At 46.9% G+C, this 16,654-nt stretch overlaps 1 protein-coding gene across 8 annotated transcripts in view; it reads right to left on the bottom strand.

Annotated features, from left to right (window-relative positions):
- WDFY4 (WDFY family member 4) overlaps positions 1-16,654 on the bottom strand; it is a 306,252-nt gene that overhangs the window by 156,304 nt on the left and 133,294 nt on the right. For 7 of the 8 annotated variants that reach the window (XM_042959970.1, XM_042959974.1, XM_042959972.1 and 4 more), the window contains 7 exons: positions 16,025-16,116; positions 14,253-14,352; positions 12,104-12,309; positions 11,105-11,274; positions 8,848-8,973; positions 3,476-3,640; positions 505-708 (listed from right to left, as the gene is read on the bottom strand). In XM_042959970.1, the coding sequence (XP_042815904.1) occupies positions 505-708; positions 3,476-3,640; positions 8,848-8,973; positions 11,105-11,274; positions 12,104-12,309; positions 14,253-14,352; positions 16,025-16,116 (1,063 nt within the window). Of the gene's footprint in view, positions 1-504; positions 709-3,475; positions 3,641-8,847; positions 8,974-11,104; positions 11,275-12,103; positions 12,310-14,252; positions 14,353-16,024; positions 16,117-16,654 lie in introns of those variants that run through there. The other variant, XM_042959975.1, reaches the window with a different exon arrangement.

Genomic DNA, 16,654 nt, shown 5'->3' with positions numbered 1-16,654 from the left:
AAGCAAGTTGTGGAACACCCACAGGCAATGACTACCAGGCAGATGCCTCAAGGTGAGGCCAACTCTGGGACGCACATAGCACACCTGTGTTCCCCGTGGGACCAGGCTGTGGCTGAGACCATTTCTTAGCTAGCTTCTTCCCCATCTCCTTCTGCATTCCTTCCCCGCTTCCCCTGAAAGCAGAGCCCCTGGTAAGTCACTTCCCCAAAATCCCTGCTTCAGGTTCCTTCTGGGAACCTGGCTAAAATCTGCCCTCTTCCATCTGTTCACATGCTGCTTGGTGAGTTCCCTGCTGTGCAAAGGGTCCGTGGTTCCCACCATATCACTGCCGTCCCAGGAAATGTTCTCAACCACCAGCCAAGGAGGCTCACCGACAGACCTAGGTGAGCTCTCAAAAGACATCAGCTCTCAGGTCTCCTTGGGCATACCCTGCCCTTGTGGTGCCCACGCCCTCCCAGACCTGTTCCCACAGCACGTGGCCCAACGACACCCTTTCCAACTCACCTCCAGGAGCACTTCCAATGGCAGCCACTGCTTGGGATTGGAGGCTACCAGCAAGAGCTCCCTCAAGAGCAGCTGCATGAAATCCCTCAGCTGCTTCCGGGCGGGATGTGACTTGGCAGGAGCCTGTAGGCCCTCTGCAATGCCGTCGCCTTCAGTCGCAACCCCGGGGTTGCTGGCGTTCTGGGCAGGCTGAGTCATGGGCTCCTCAAAGACAAGAGAATCCCAGTATGAGCAGCCCGCCCTGCCTCAAAGTGCTTTCACATTCACCTCTGAGGTGTGCACAGGTGGGATTCTTATTAAACGCATAAGGAAATCAAGGCTCTGAGGAGGAAAGAGACTTTTCCAGAGTCCCACTGCTTATAAGGTGGGGGGCTATGGTCTCCGGACACGAGATAGGTGGGAGCCATGGAAAGAACCAGAGCATGGAGCAAGAGAGGACTGCGGTGGTAAGCAATGAAGCCCAGGGTGTGTCCTGGGCAGGCCACTCCCCTCCTCAGAGCCACAGCTCACCATCAGCCACGTGGCAATGATGAAAAGGACCCACAAAGACGTGAAGATACAATGAGAGAACAGCACATATGACAAGGCCTGGCCCCATGAACTATGGTCAAGAAAGCCTGTTCCCACCTCCTGGTGGAGACCTCACTCACCTTTACTGCCTGCCAGGCATGGCTGATGTCGACAGACAGGACCCTCAAGTGAGAGAAGCAGGACTTCCTCAAGTCCTGGCATCCAAGTCCCTGAAGCACGTTGGCCTTCACTTTCTCATTTTTATGTTTATAAAAATATTGGGAGATCAATGAGGCAGGGGTCATCGGCTCAGATGCGTCCAGGAAGACAAGGGGACGCTGGGAGGCCAAATGACACACCCAAGGACATACGGCTGGGGGCTTCTGACTCCTGGCCCATGAACTTTTCATGCACATTCATCTGTCAGCACCTCCCTTTGCTCATTCATAAAATTAACACAGCCATTCTTAATTAAGCCATAAAATGAATTTAATGGCACCTAGGGAGGTGGTGACTGCATTAATTAGCTCCATGCGGCCTTGACTGGAAAGATGCCATATATATTCACAGCATATCGAAGCTTTGTGGCCACCAGCCTTCTGCGTGAAGAGGGCTTGTCACACTTTCTGTGCAACAAAGGCCTTTTGAAGCTGACTTGGAGCTGGGACAAGGCTAGGAGGTGTGGGGATAAGTGCTCTGACACTGGAGCCAGGAGCCCCAAGACAGGGTCTGGCTCATCTGCAGTCACTGGGGAGGTGACTTTGGGCCAGACCTCCCCCCAGGCAGGAACTGTTGAGTATGAGGAGGAAGAGCCCCGGGTCAGAGTGTGCTCCAGAGCTGCGGGCAGGCGGCCGGCTGGAACCCCGACTTAGCAGGCAGATGGCAAGCCTGGCCTGTGGGTGTAGGAGCTGAGGTGGGGACCTGGGCCGAGAATGTCAGGCCGTGGACTTCGGGGTCCGGGCCGCCTCCAGAGGCCCCAGTCTGGGGGTTGGGGAGGGGTGGTCTGTAGGACTGTCCTTCCTCCCTGCCTGGCTTCTGTCCCATCCACCACCTCTCCAGGGCTGTCCATAGTGACTTCCTTTGCTCTTTATTGCATCTTTTTTTTAGCATTTACTTTCCCCATATGCTCCTTTAGTTGGTATTAGCCCACCAAACCGTTTTATCTTCTTGCAAATCTTCTAATCTTTGTATTTAGTTTTTTCATTAAAACTAGTTACTCAAACTTTATTTGGCCATTGAATTGTATTTTAAACTGACTGACGCAAAGGACATGAGCCTTGGGGCGAGAGAGTGAGGTTTCGATCTTGGCTCTGTCACTCGTGAGTCATGTAAGCTACAGCCAGTTTCATTCTCTCAGCCGTTTTGTGAGACGGGTCTTACGGCTCCCACTAAACACAGCAGAAATTGGCCAGTCCCGCTCGGCCTCTCTGGTTCTCACTCTCCTCTTACAGACACCACCCGCCCAGGGTGCTCGTATGGTTAACCCAAGCACCAGGTTAAGTGCTGCAGGTGCTCAGTAGATGCTGTCTGTCACCATGAACACACTTCTAGAAAAGATTAACTGAGAGAGCACTTTCGTTCATTCATCTGGTTGTTCAGCAAATAATTATGGGGCAAATATTACATACCCACAAGGCACATGGCATGGCTTCTAAACCTCCCACTTATGCTTCTAAACCTTCTAAACCTTCCACGGCATGCTTTCTAACATGTTTCTTTAGCTATGGCTATGGATTCGGAGACAGGCGTCATAGTTCACCCTCCCTGCGGGGCGGTCTCGGGTTCCTACTGCACTGTGGTAGGGGCAATGAGGGGAGGTCTGTCTGGCCTTCCTCTCCTGCCCCTGCCTTCCCTTCACACTGTCCTTACCTGCTCCTCTCAGCTCCTAGATGCTCCGAGCCCATTGGGCTCCCTTGGCCTGCCGGGCCCCTCTTCCTGTGGCCTACATGCACACCATGTTCTCAGGACCCAGTCGGCCCTCTGCCCTTCCAACATCAGCTTGTCTGGCTCTAAGCTGAGCCCTCAGCAAACCCTCTGACTGCACGGAGTCCTGAGTCGTGGACTGCAAACAGGATGAGGGTCCTGAGACCAGAAGACGGGACATTCCTGTTCCCCATCTCCTGGCTGGTGCATAGGCCACTGGCCTCCTGGGATGTAACTTGTTGTTTCACCTTAGCAGTGGGGATATTCCATATAGAACTGGGTTCCGTCTACCTCAAATTTCTCATTACGGAGACTCCTGACAACTCAAAAAATTACTGAATCGCAGAACTCAGAACTCAAGCTGCATCTCAGCCAAGAAAAGGAAAATTACCCAAGTTGTTTACTTAATGTTTCAGGCAAGTGGCCTTAAAATGTATTTTAACTTGGGGTGGAGGTAGGGAGGAATTTTGCCCTTCGCCCTTGAAGCATGATGACACTCACCCCTGCTCTCACTGGGCAGGGCAGTGGCGTGTCCTACCTTGTGGGTTCCCAGAGGGAAGGTGACAGCAGCCAACGTCTGGAGGAACTCCGGGGCCCGCCAGGAAGGGTCCTGGGGGTAGGTGCTGTGCACAAGGCCAAGGAAGTGCAGCACGCTGGCAGGGAAGGTCTGTTCCCAGGCATCATCTCCAGAGCCTGCTGAGGGCTGAAGACATACTTCATAAGAGGCGATGCATGGGAGCATGACTATGGCTGCAGGGGAGCCAGAGGATTTGAAATCTAGGCATTTCTGAGACTTTCAACAAGATGCCTAATTGCAAGACACCTAAGTCAATGGATTAGCGAGGGATACTGGTCTTCAGCTGGGGAAGGGTTTAACACGTGTAGACATTGTTCCAAGGGCTTCACACACATTCCTCTTCTCCCCTCAGAGCAACCCTCTGAAGTAAGTTCTACATCTACTTCTATTTTACAGATGGGAAGACAGAGGCACAGAGCGGTTAAGTAGCTTGCCAAAGGTCACCCGACAGGTAAGGGACAGAGCCAGGAATTGAACCCAGGCAATCTGGCTACAAAGTCTGGCTGTCTTCCTTATACTACCTGTATGTGATTAGACATGGCCTCTGTGTTCAAGGAACTTGCCAGTAAGAGTCAACTCCAGCCTTCCGCAGCCCAGTGCTAATACTTCCAGCTGTAGACCCTACCCTGGCTAATATCGGTACAAACCTTGTCTGAGGTTGGCAGGTCTTGAGGAGCCCCTTCCCCACCAGCCAGGGGTCTAGAATGGATCATGTCACGCTGAACTGATATCCAGTATCCCGAGGGGATCTGGGCACCTGTTTGCCAGCACACCAGAACTTGGCCTTGGCCATATGGCCGAGCCTCCATCTTGGCTGCACACGAGTGCCACACTGAAGGCCAGTTTCCTTGAGCAGTCATGACCAGTCACTTTGTCTGGAGACTGACTCCAGCCGCAGTATGTCCAGTGGCTGCCTGAGGTCCTGCTATATCCTGAATGGATAGTCTGGAAATTGAAAATTGACTAACCTTAATATTAGAGTCACCCAACAATGGCGCCACACCAACAACTAGACTGAATTGGACTCAGCCTCCTCCTACAGATGTTACAGGTGGATGTCAGGTTTCTCAGCCCTAGCCTCCCCCATCTGTGACTTCTCATCTTCCCAGCAGCTTGCCTCGAGTCCTGGCTGTATGTACTTGAGTTAAGATGTCATGTTTACCAAGTAGCTACCAAGGACTTGGAACTGACAAACCTAATTGTGGAAACAAAGGCAGCACGCATGGAACCATTAGAGAGCAGTTTAAAATCCCCTTCACAGGATTTTGGTGAGGGTCTGGTTTGCGCTACGCAGGTAGACAGAGACACTGCTTCCAAAGTCACCTGCATCTACCAAATAATTATGGAGGTTCTTAGAGCACAATGTCAGATTTATGGGAGATGCCAGAGCTCAGAGTTCCAAGGGCTTTTTCTGGAGTTAGTGTGCCTGGTTCGGATGCTGTCTCTGCCACTTACTGATAGTGTAGCTTTGGACCAGTTCCTTAACCCCTCCAGCCCCCATTCTGTGAAACGAGGATCCCAATATGACCCATTGCAGAAGGTCGTTGTTGAGGATTGAAGGAAACATTTTACCACTTCAGGTTTATTTTCACAGTGACCAGCACAGGAGCTGAAAGATAAGGTCAGATATAAGACCTGGACTTTTGGGAGAGGAATTTGGATTCGATGCACTATGCAGAAGGGACCCCTGAAGATTCTTAGGCACGGCAGTGACCTGGACTGTAATGCCGATGCCGGACCCACATGTGTCCACTGTGCCCTCACTCTGTGACCCTGCCTGAGTTAATCCCTGTAAGCTTTGGTTTCTATATCTGCTCAGTGGACATAATGCTGTCTGTTCCAAAGGACAGATGCACGCAGCAGAGTAGCTAACATCTAAAAGACTGACAACGTAAGACATGGGCCAGGATGTGGAGCAAATAGATATAAAGCTTCTGCACAGCGAAGGAAACAATCAACAAAACTAAAAGGCACCTGACAGGATGGGAGAAGATACTTGCAAATGACATATCAGATAAAGGGTTAGTATCTAAAATCTATAAAGATACAGATTATCAAACTCAACACCCAAAAAACAAATAATCCAGTGAAGCAGTGGGCAGGAGACAAGAATAGACACTTTTCCAAAGAGGACATCCAGATGGATAGCAAATGCATGAAAAGATGCTCAACATCACACATCATCAGAGAAAATACAAATCAAAACCACAATGAGATACCACCTCACACCTGTCAGAATGGCTAACATTAACATCTCAGGAAACAACAGATGTTGGCGAGGATGAGTGGAAAGATGAGCCCTTTCGCACTGTTGGTGAGAATGCAAACTGGTGCAGCCGCTCTGGAAAACAGTATGGAGGTTCCTCAAAAAATTAAAAATACAACTACCCTATGACCCAGCAATTGCACTACTAGGTATTTACCCAAAGGATACAAAGATGATGATTTGAAAGGGCACGTGCGCCCCAATGTTTATAGCAGTGTTATAAACAATAGCCAGATTATGGAAAGAGCCCAAATATGCATTAACTGATGAATGTATACAGAAGATGTGAGGGATGCCTGGGTGGCTCAGTCGGTTAAGCGGCCGACTTCGGCTCAGGTCATGATCTCGCGGTCCGTGAGTTCGAGCCCCGCGTCGGGCTCTGTGCTGACAGCTCAGAGCCTGGAGCCTGTTTCAGATTCTGTGTCTCCCTCTCTCTCTGACCCTCCCCTGTTCATGCTCTGTCTCTCTCTGTCTCAAAAATAAATAAACGTTAAAAAAAAAAAAGATGTGAGATATATATACACTATATATACACATATATGATGGAATATTACTCAGCAATCAAAAAAATGAAAGATCAAAAAGAATGCTGCCATTTGCAATAATGTTGGTGGAACTAGAGTGTATTATACTAAGTGAAATTAGGTCGGTCAGAGAAAGAGAAAGACCAATATCACATGACATCACTCATCTGTGGAATTTAAGAAACACAACATATCAACATAGGGGAAGGCAAGGAAAACTAACATAAAAACAGAGAGGGAGGCAAACCATAAGAGACTCTTAAATACAGAGAACAAACTTAGGGTCGCTGGAGGGGAGGTGGGTGGGGGACTGGTCTAAATGGGTGATGGTCATTAAGGAGGGCACTTCTTGGGAAACTACTCCTGAAACCAATACTACACTGCATGTTGACTAACTTGAATTTTAAAAAAAAAATTTTAAGAAAAGAAAAATGCGCGTCAAGAGGTCTTTAAAACTGCAATCGCATTAACTCCAGAAAACTGCCAAAAAAAAAATGAGGATGCTGAATATCAAAATGGTAGAACTAGACAGAAAAATATCAGGAGAATATATCCAAAGTTGGTTCTTTAAATCAATCCTCAAGTCCCCAGATCCTTAGGTAATGGGAAGGGGTGGGGTAAAGAGAGCATGAGCTTACAAATACAGACTAAGAAGGGGGAAATAATAACACAGAAATTAAATGAATTAAAAGAGACCGTTTGTGCAAGCTGAATAAAATATCTACTACCTAAACAAGGTCAAAGAGACATTTAAGAGCTTAAACAAAGCAATAATGGAAAAAATGTAGGCCCAAGAAGTTTCATAGGAATAATTTAAATAATATAAGAATTATGGATTTAACATCTTCTTGAATAAAATAAAGAACAAGTTTTTTTAATAAAGCTAGCATGATACTGATATCAAAACCTGACAAACATACAACAAAAGAAAACTGCAGCCTGCTATCACTTATAAACATGAACTCAAAGTCTTAAATAAAATAGTTACAAACAGAATAAGGAAGTATACTGAAAGAATAAGAACAGAGGAACTCAGTGAATCTTTGCAAAAATGCAAAAAATCTGTTGATGTAATTCACAGTACGTAAGTGGTTAGAAGAAAAAAGCAGCTGATCACCTAATTACATGCTAATAGAGTATACAATGAAAATTAAATACATTCCTGGTTTTAAAAAGAGCAAAAAGCGTGATCTGTACTTTCTTAGCGTAATTACACACACACATACACACAGAGAAAAATTAGCAAGAGATTCAAATAGGCAATTCACAGAAAAATAAATGGAGACGGTTAATAAGCATATGAAAAAATGCTAGCAATTTCACTAATACTGAACACAAGAGAACTCAAGCATGAAATCACCAGTTTGGCGGTGTTGCTAAGGCTGTGAGGACTGGGCTGGGCACCCCCATACAAGATGGCAGGATATACAGTAGATGGAGGGAGGTGTATGTATAATGTCTAATGCATCCTTCCTGAGAGGTGCATCCAAAAGAAACACGAAGGACACTGACCCACTATCCCACATCTCAGAATTCACGCTAAGGAGAACATCAAACTAGAGAGAAAAAGGATCTGATCAGCTCAAGAAAGTTCATTACAGACTTTTTACAACAATGAACATTTTGAGAAAGAACATAAATTTCCTTTGTTTGGGAAACAAAGGCAAGAGGGGTTTATGTGGCCCAGTCCTCTGTAAGGACGTGGTATAATCTTAGGTGTGTGGGAGAAGCTTCCACTAAAGTTCACAGTGGTTATCTCTGGATGGGTGTGATTACGGTGATTTTTACTTTCCATCTTTGTCTTTTGTTGAAACTGTAAATGTAAGCATGAATCACTTCCCAGAAGCAATAAGGTTTCCCTACACACAATCAAGCCTCCTCCAAGACCCTTGGTGTCTACAGAATGAAGTCAGATGTTTTCAGCCTTTCATGCAAGTTCTTGTTGATCTGGCTCATAATTACTCCCATTCACAGCCCTCATGGCCTTCACCCCCTCACACTTGACTCCACGTTGAAAATAACCTCTCCACCTACCTCTGATGGACCTTGAAGGCATGAATAGATGGGTCTCGGTGTCATGTAAGTAGTTGGTGGGCATCTGTCTTCTCTAACAGGTTTCTACCTCACAGCTCCCTCATGTTTGAGGCCCGCCTGTCCCAGCGGGGGTGAGCTCCTTGAGGGAACAGGTCCCTTTCCACCCCCACCAGTCCCCTTAAGCTCCTGACCCAAATCAGTTGCTCAGAAATGTTCTCTTGACTGAAAGCATTAAATCTCTCAGTGAAGGAACTCAAATATTTAAACAAATGGAAAACAGATGTCTTCCAGACAGAGCACGCAAACTCCACTGGGGACATGTAGGCTGAGTTTCTCACTGAGCACCTAAATTATCACTAGGAACCCCCACACCTCTTCTATCAGGCATCCTGGATGACACCTGCTAATTATCAGCATTAGCAGGAAGCTGCTGGAAAAAGCCAAGGTGACCCTTCCAAAGTTGTCTTCCCATCAGAGCCTCCTCGTGAGATGTAAGGAATGGGTCTCACCTGGCTCATGGTGGCTTTCAGCATTTCCAGAAGCAGCAGGGCACCTTCGGTGCACAGCCCAACCCGGAGGACTTCTTCACTGTAGTGCTTCTGCAGGAGCCACTGAAGCATGGCATCCAGGCTGTCCTGAAAGAGGGGGCAAGGACTATAGAGAGACATATGGCTGCGTGCCAGTGGGACCAGCTTTCCAGCCAGCGCATCATGTTTCTCAGGGGGCCCGAGTGGGAAAGACGAAACGGCATAGTAACAGCCTAGGTGGCTGGCCCATACGTAGAACTTCAGCCCACTCAGTGGCGTGTGAGGGAAATAAATACACACCTCCTATAAGATGCTGCAGGCCCACACAACCTGCATCAAGTTTAGCTCTTTTGTTTGGTTTGAGGTCCCAATCAACTTTAATGAATTTTTGTAAATGCAATTACAGAGGACATAGGAGGAATTCAAAGGCCTTGAGCACAGTGCAGAGTGTGGCAGAGGGAACGTGGAATTGACCAGCAGGGCAATCTGACTTTGCCTCTTGAAAAGCTGGGTTTGTGCAAGCTATTCAGCCTCTTGGCAACTCAGTTTCCTTCTCCGTAAGATGAAAATTGCATTCTCTACCCCATGGGATCATTATAAATATCAGGTGAAATAAAATTTGTAAAACGTCTATCATGGGTCCTGACATTCAGCAGATGTTTGTTTCCTACAACACGTTCTTGGAGACATAGAAATGCACGGTTTCGGTGAACCTAGCACAGCATATTAAGAACTTTATTTTGAAGGGCGATCGATAATACCATTAGCATATATCAAGATTTAGGTAGGTCAAATATAAGGATATGCAAGGGAGGTGGATTTTCTAGCCTTCTATTTGCAGGGCCATGCCCCTCCCCCAATTTCCATTCCGCGCAGTTTAACTCCACTCAATTGAGACCAAGAAACAATTTCTGAATCTGCTGTTTGTCAGGTGCCCAGGAAGGTGAATAAGAAGTGGAGTCTGTTCTCGAGGTGCTCAGTAGCTAAGGAGAGAGGAAATCACGTAACTGTGTCAGTGTCATATAAGGCAAAGGTGTGCTGAGACACACAGGAGGGAGTGGTTCCCCGTGCCCAGGGATCTAATCAGGAGGTGGCATCTGAGCTGTGTTTTGAAGGAGGACCCCTCATCAGGCAGGTGACATGGGAGTAAGAACTCATTAAGGGCACAGGGGAGGCAAGCACAAAGCAGCTGATCTTACTAGGGAGGTGACTCGGGGGTTTCACGGCACAAAGGGCCGGTAAGCAAGGAAGCTGGGTGGAGAGACAAGTCAGACACCCCATCGCAAAGGGTCTTGGCACTGGCTGTGGATGCTGAACCTGATCCCGCAGGTATGGGAGCTCACGAAGACCTGGATGAGTGAGTGAGTGTGTGAACGGTGAGAAGCCATGTGTCATGAGTGGAGGCTCCTCTTAGGAGAGATGTGGCTAAGGAAGGACAAGACAATGACAAATAGGAAAACAGTTGGCCAGGAGTATGAATCAAGGGGTCAGTTTCTGGTTTTAGGTGGGACACAGTTCACCATATTTATGGTCTCTGAGGAAAGAGTCCATAGAAAAGAAGATGCTGAAAGTACAGGAGAAAGAAGGGTCAACTACTAGTGAGATCACTCAGGAAAGGGGTGGAAGGAATCCAGATCAGCCTGGAAAAACTACCCTTTGCCAGTGACAACAGAGAGAAGGTGATGAAGAGGGTCATGGCATGACCAGGTGGTGGAGAGCAGGGTACCAAAGCAGTACCTCCCTCTGGGGCCCTCCATTCCCACTGTGAAGTAAGTCATTGGAGCAAAGGGTGGCTTTGGAGCAGAAGTCTGAAGAGCATATACGGTTTACTCTAGAATGCAGGGGAATCAAGGCACTTCGCTAAGGTCAAGAGACACACTATTTCAGAAGGTATAAACTGAGGTTCTAATTCTGTGGTGGCAGCAACCCGCCTCCCTTCCCATGCCCATGATCATGTGACTTCTCTAGCCATGCCCAGAAGGGGAAAGACTTAAAAGTGGGACTGATAAAAACAGAGAGCTGCTGGCAGGGAGGATGGGAGGCAGAAGCCCAAGAACTCAGAGTACCTGAAGAGCTAGACAAGGGAGTGGCTCTGTGAGGGAAGGAAGCGGGTGAGAACACAATATGAGTTGGAAGAAGTGGATAGAGGTAGCGGTGGAGAGTCTTAGGGAACTGCCTCGGTCACACGGAATGAGATCAGGTATGTCACTCTATCCCAGGGAGTACCCCAAAAACCTACTTTGGGCCCGTCCGTCAGCTCTGTAAGTGGCGTCTGCAGGAAGAAGGTGGACACAATGAGATAGACTTCTGGAATATGCACATGGTGGCCCAGAAAGTCTTTCAAGACGCGGAACCCAGGAAGCAGGCAGGGGCTCTGGTCAGGCATGGCAGGGTGGCTCTTCAGGTTATCTATTGATCAGGTGGAAGGGGCACAAAATCCAGTTGAGAACAATTGCTGTTGCTTCTGGTCAAGGTGGGGACTGGGAACATGAAGGGATTCCCTGCCACCTACCCATCCCATAGAAATGCCAGATAGAAATATATGTCATACACACATGACCACAAGAAAGTATTCAATAAGAGTTCCTTTCCCTATTTCAGACACACTCATTCATTCATTCATTCATTCATTCATTCAGAAACAGATACTTAGTGCCTACCACCTTAGAGGCAAAAGGCTAGCTTTGTATTAGGCAATAAGGACATAGCATTTCAACAAAATATACAGAACCCGAGACCCTCACCAAGTACTTACGATGTAGTTGTACGGAAGGACATTATGGAATTAAATGCCCCAATAAATATTTGCTTGTGAATTGTGATAAACACCATAAAGAAAAGTAATAGGGGCAAAGAGAGTATAACAGAGGGGCCCTAATTCAAGGGGAACCCTCTTCTCCTGGAGGAAGTGGCATTTGAACTGAGACCTGAGGGATGAACCCATACCATCCAGGAGAGCCATGTTGGTGTTGTGGGTTGGGGGCAACATCCCAGGAAGAGGAAAAAAGCTGAGGAGCTCTTGAGGAATGGAAGGAAGCCCCCCGTGTCTGCAAAGCGGTCAGGACATAAAGGGATCTTGACAAGGAAGTAAGAGGGGACTGGGACTGATTGGGATCAGAGGTCAAGGTGATCCTACTGTGAGAGCATGAAGGCCCCTAGGGGAAGGAGCTTGGCCGGTCCTCACTTGCAGCCCAGGATGAGGAGGTGTCCTGCCTCCTGGAGAAGGCTGCACACTCACCTATCACAATGTCTACTCCCTCGAAGCTGCGCTCCACCCAGGATCCCCCAGACAGGCCTTCTTTAAATCGCCCGCGGAGGGAGGGGCTTGCCAAAAAGTGTAGCAGAAGCTTCAACCCCAGCACCGTGGTGCTTGGATGCACGTGGCCCTGTACAAGGAGCAGGAACCAGTCAGGCCCCAGGTTCAAAAACATCTCTTCCTTTGTCCTGGGGGGGGGGGGGGTCGAAAAATGCAATAAAATATCTCTCAGTCCATGAGCAAATAACACATCCAGAAAATACAAATAATTTCCAGCCTCGCTAGTCACCTAGGAGAGGCAAATTAAGGTTGATCTGGATATCACTCAGTGAAGTACATGTGATATTTTTAAAGAATGGTAAACTAAAATGCTGGCAAAGTTGCTGTTAAATGGCTGAACATGTTTATGAATGACTGCAATGTAAGTTGGCCAAAGCTCTTCAAAGCAATTGGAAACTGTACCAACGATGTAAAAATGCGCAGGCCCCTTGAGAGCCCTAGCCCACTAGTATTCATACTTGCAGGGGCTGACCAGCCACCCATCTAATTACATCAATACAGTTGCATAAAACACATAATGGTTAAGTCACTCCCTTTTCAGATATACTGATCAAAATTAATCTAAATGGAATAGTCCAGTATTCATGCATCTGTATCAATTTAGGCAAAAAAAAAAAAACCACCACATTTTAACTGTCACTTTCAAAAATGAATTTTAAAATGATGAGTTTGGAGAATACAGATTTGCTAGAGGGGACTGGAGGGTAGGGAGGTGGCAACCAAACCTCAGGGGCAATGGCTCAGCAAAGGACTCTGCCTCTAGGAACCAGAGAAGGGCCCATCTTTGCTAGGCAGGGTTCTCAACATCAACTGCCAGACTAGGCAGCGAGGCTGTGGCCCCTGGACTAGAAGTCAAGAAACTGCCCTCTCTTCTATCCCTGCCTCTGTTTACTAACTGGCTGACTTTGGCAGAGCTTTTGATGAGCTCTGGTCATTCTCCTTGATGATGATGATGATGATGATGATGGTGATGAGGGCAGTGATGGTGAGATGATGATGATGAGAAGACTTAGCTTATGGAGTATTTATAGTGTCCCAGACACCATGTTTGGGGCTAGTCACATATTAATTTCCATCCATAGCAGGTACTACTCTTATCCTCATATAGATGAGTAGAAGAGGGCATAGAGGACTTAAATAACCTCCCCAAAGTCTCTGAGAGCAGAGCTGGGATTTGAACCCAGGAGGTCTAGACGTCAGAGCCCTGGTGCTTAAGCACCACCCTATATTCTCATTCAGAAAGATGAAAAAAGAGAGGGTTGGACTAGCTCATCTCCAAGGCATCTTCCAGTTCTACCATGTTTTGATTCTAGAAATACAAAGACTTCTTAAGCACTACTTGCAAGGCCATTTTACTGAGGGATAACTCCCCACAGCATTCCTCCCTTCCCCAAACACACGAACACACTAAAATGCCAACCCAGCAGAGCAAGGACCTAGACCGACTTCCTCAGCACTGCAGTCTTGGAGTGAGGAACAGGGTCTGACACACAGTAGGTGCTCAACAAATAGTGGTTGAATGGATGACTCTGGAGTTGGATATAAAGCAGGCAGTCAGTGGGAGAGAGTTAATGGAATTTCATGGTTACACATTGTTTTAAAAGTTAATTGAAGGCAGATACTTCCTTTTCCAACTTGGAAAAATAACTAAATAACTGACAGTAAATAGCAGAAGAATTTGGCAAGCCTTTTCCTTGATAGATGTTATTTAGGCTAACCATTTCTGCGTTCTATTTTCTGCCAAGTACAGGACATCAAAATCAGTGATTGTCACAACTGCCAAAACAATAACAATTACACTACAGCTATGGTGACAAAAAGAGCTTATTGTAATTATACCAAATCTGTTCTGACTTACTCATGCCCATTTCACATTTGCATCAGAATATCTTAGGGCAAGGTCTGCTTTATTGGGTGGAGAGAATATAATTTTCTTTCTGACTGGTACAGGAAACAACACATTGCCGAAAACCGACTCGGAGATGCTAAACTTTTCATTAAGAAAAGGTTTTAATACTGCACCCTGTATGAGGCAACCCCATGCCAAATCGCTCTTCCTGGAACTACTTACTCAGAGGACAGATGAAGTTGGGAAGAAGATATTACACTGAACAGCATCTCCAGCAACTGGTTTCTGAGCCAGATTGTCTTTCCAGATGTTTGGCTTCCAGCTACAAAATAAGGAAACTCAGATTTGAGAGAAAACGGATGTAAAGAGACAGACTATTTGCTGCAGTAAGCAATCGTATTCACCAAATGCTTCGTTCACCCAGGAATTGGGGCATGGATGGGACTCAAAATTCTGGCATTCAGTTCTAGACTTCCATGCAATGCTTAAAAAGAATTTCAAGACATGTTCCTAAAGTTCCCTTTAACTGGAGATGATTTTGTTGCTTCCTATCCACTTCCCCCCAAAATCCTAAAAATAACAAGGTCAAATTTATCTTCTAGCAGAAGAATTTTTTTTCACTATCACAGGCTGCAACATTTCTTGACCACCTACTACATGCTGAGCATTATGGGAGGCACTGGGAGCAGAGTGGTGAAGATTTTAGTACTCGATCTCAATTCCTGCTCTCAATGTGTTTCCAGGCTAAACCTTCAGCATATCAATGTTGCACTAAAAATAGAGCTTGCGTTGTAGAGTTCAGAATGCAGTCCATATTAGAAGGGCTCACTGAATAAGCTTACTTTTGGCCCATTATCCATTCATTCATTCCCTTGGTTAACCACTTATTTTACAACCAATTCAGGGCACGTGAATGCAGAAACATGACTGATGTGGCAGTTTGGAGAACCGGAATCAGATTTCTCTTTATTTGGATTCTGGCCCCAAAGGTCTTCTATCTCTGAGCCTCCGTTTCCTCATCTGCAAAATGGGAATAGTAATACCTACAATTCAGGTTTGACCTAAAGATAAGAGATCATTTTTCTAGACTAAGTAAGAGTGTCCAATAGAATCTTTTTCAATGATAAGAATGTTTTCTATCTCTCCTGTTCAATACAGTAACCACTAGGCTCGTGTGGTTATCGAGCACTTGGAATGGAGCTCGTGTGACTGAGGAATTGAATTTTTAATTGCATTTAATTTCTACCAGTTAAAATTTAAATGTAAATGGCCACATGTAGCTAGAGGCTCCCATCTTGGACAGCACAGATCTGTAGGGCCCAGGACCAAGTTCCCTTCACACCTGCCCTAGCAGAGGGAACATGACATAGCTTCTGTTCTGCACCTGGTTGGGAGGAGAGAGACCCAAAAAAACAAATCACTAACCTGTGCATTAGAGTAAGTGCAAGGACTTTAGAAGCCCAGAGGAGGTGACTTCACCTGGCTCGGTATGACCAGGAACGGTTAACTCAGTGGGCAAAGCAGGGGGTGGGGTGGAACAGGGGAGGCATTTCTGCCAAGGGAACAACACATACAAAGCATGGCTGGAGGGCAGACCATCACATATTAGGATGTGCAGGTGCTCAGAGTGCTGAAGTTGGGGCTCATCAGAGGAGCAGAGGTAGGAAGGACTCAACCAAGAAGGTAAGCAGGAACTGGGTCATGAAGGATCCCACCTGTTGGCCTACAGGGAACTGAGTTTTATCCTGGAGGTCTTAGAAGCCATTCCAGGTTGTGAAGGAAGAATAAACAATTTGATATGACTGTAACCCTACTCATAACACTATGACCTCACAAGGCACTCCTTGGGAACAATTGCTCAGTTGTGGGTACCTTCCCTTTTCTTTGCCTCAGCCCTTCCCTCTACAAAATGGGCCCATGACAGGTGGCTCTCAGGGGTGCCCTGAGGGCCATCCTGCTGCTTTCAGACTGGTGTCTGAGAAAGGTCTCCTCACCAGACACTGAGGAGTCCAGGCCTCCATCCACGCAGATCTGCCTCTCATTCACCGAAGAAGGCTTGAGGGTGTAGACAATAAACAGCCCAATTCTTAATGCAGAGAGAGAGGGATATGTTCAGTGGTGGGCTCCACCCACGTCTGCTCAACACATATGAAGGTTTTCTACACAGATCCACCCAAATCGGCTTCAAGGGAGGGTTTGAGACCGATCACATTATTCTGTGATCAATGCAGTGTTTCCAGAGACTTCTAAAATCTATCATCAGAGCAGTTAACTCTGGCTCTGCCAGATCAACATAACAGAGAGTGCTGAGGATGGAAAAGGCTACGTACCATGCCAACTGGGACTGTCCTTTGGGAAGTCTGCAAAAAGCAGACACGTTGGGTCAATGGCTGATGAGGAGGACTGTGCTCACAGGAACTTGAATTCTTGGCATAGTAAGTACGTCCGGGCACCAGGGAGCTGTGAGCACACAGCCCTGAGGGGAGTCTTGCAGAACCACCCCTTTTCTCAACTCTCAGCCCTGAACAGAACCTCTGGAAGGTTCCAAGGAAATGGAACCTGCCACTGCCCTGAAGGGTAATGTTGCTGGGTTGAGTGTGGTCAGGAGAGAACTGAGGCCTATA

Source organism: Panthera tigris, chromosome D2, assembly GCF_018350195.1.
Source record: "Panthera tigris isolate Pti1 chromosome D2, P.tigris_Pti1_mat1.1, whole genome shotgun sequence".
Taxonomy (NCBI): domain Eukaryota; kingdom Metazoa; phylum Chordata; class Mammalia; order Carnivora; family Felidae; genus Panthera; species Panthera tigris.
This window is presented reverse-complemented; position numbering and strand designations above follow the sequence as displayed.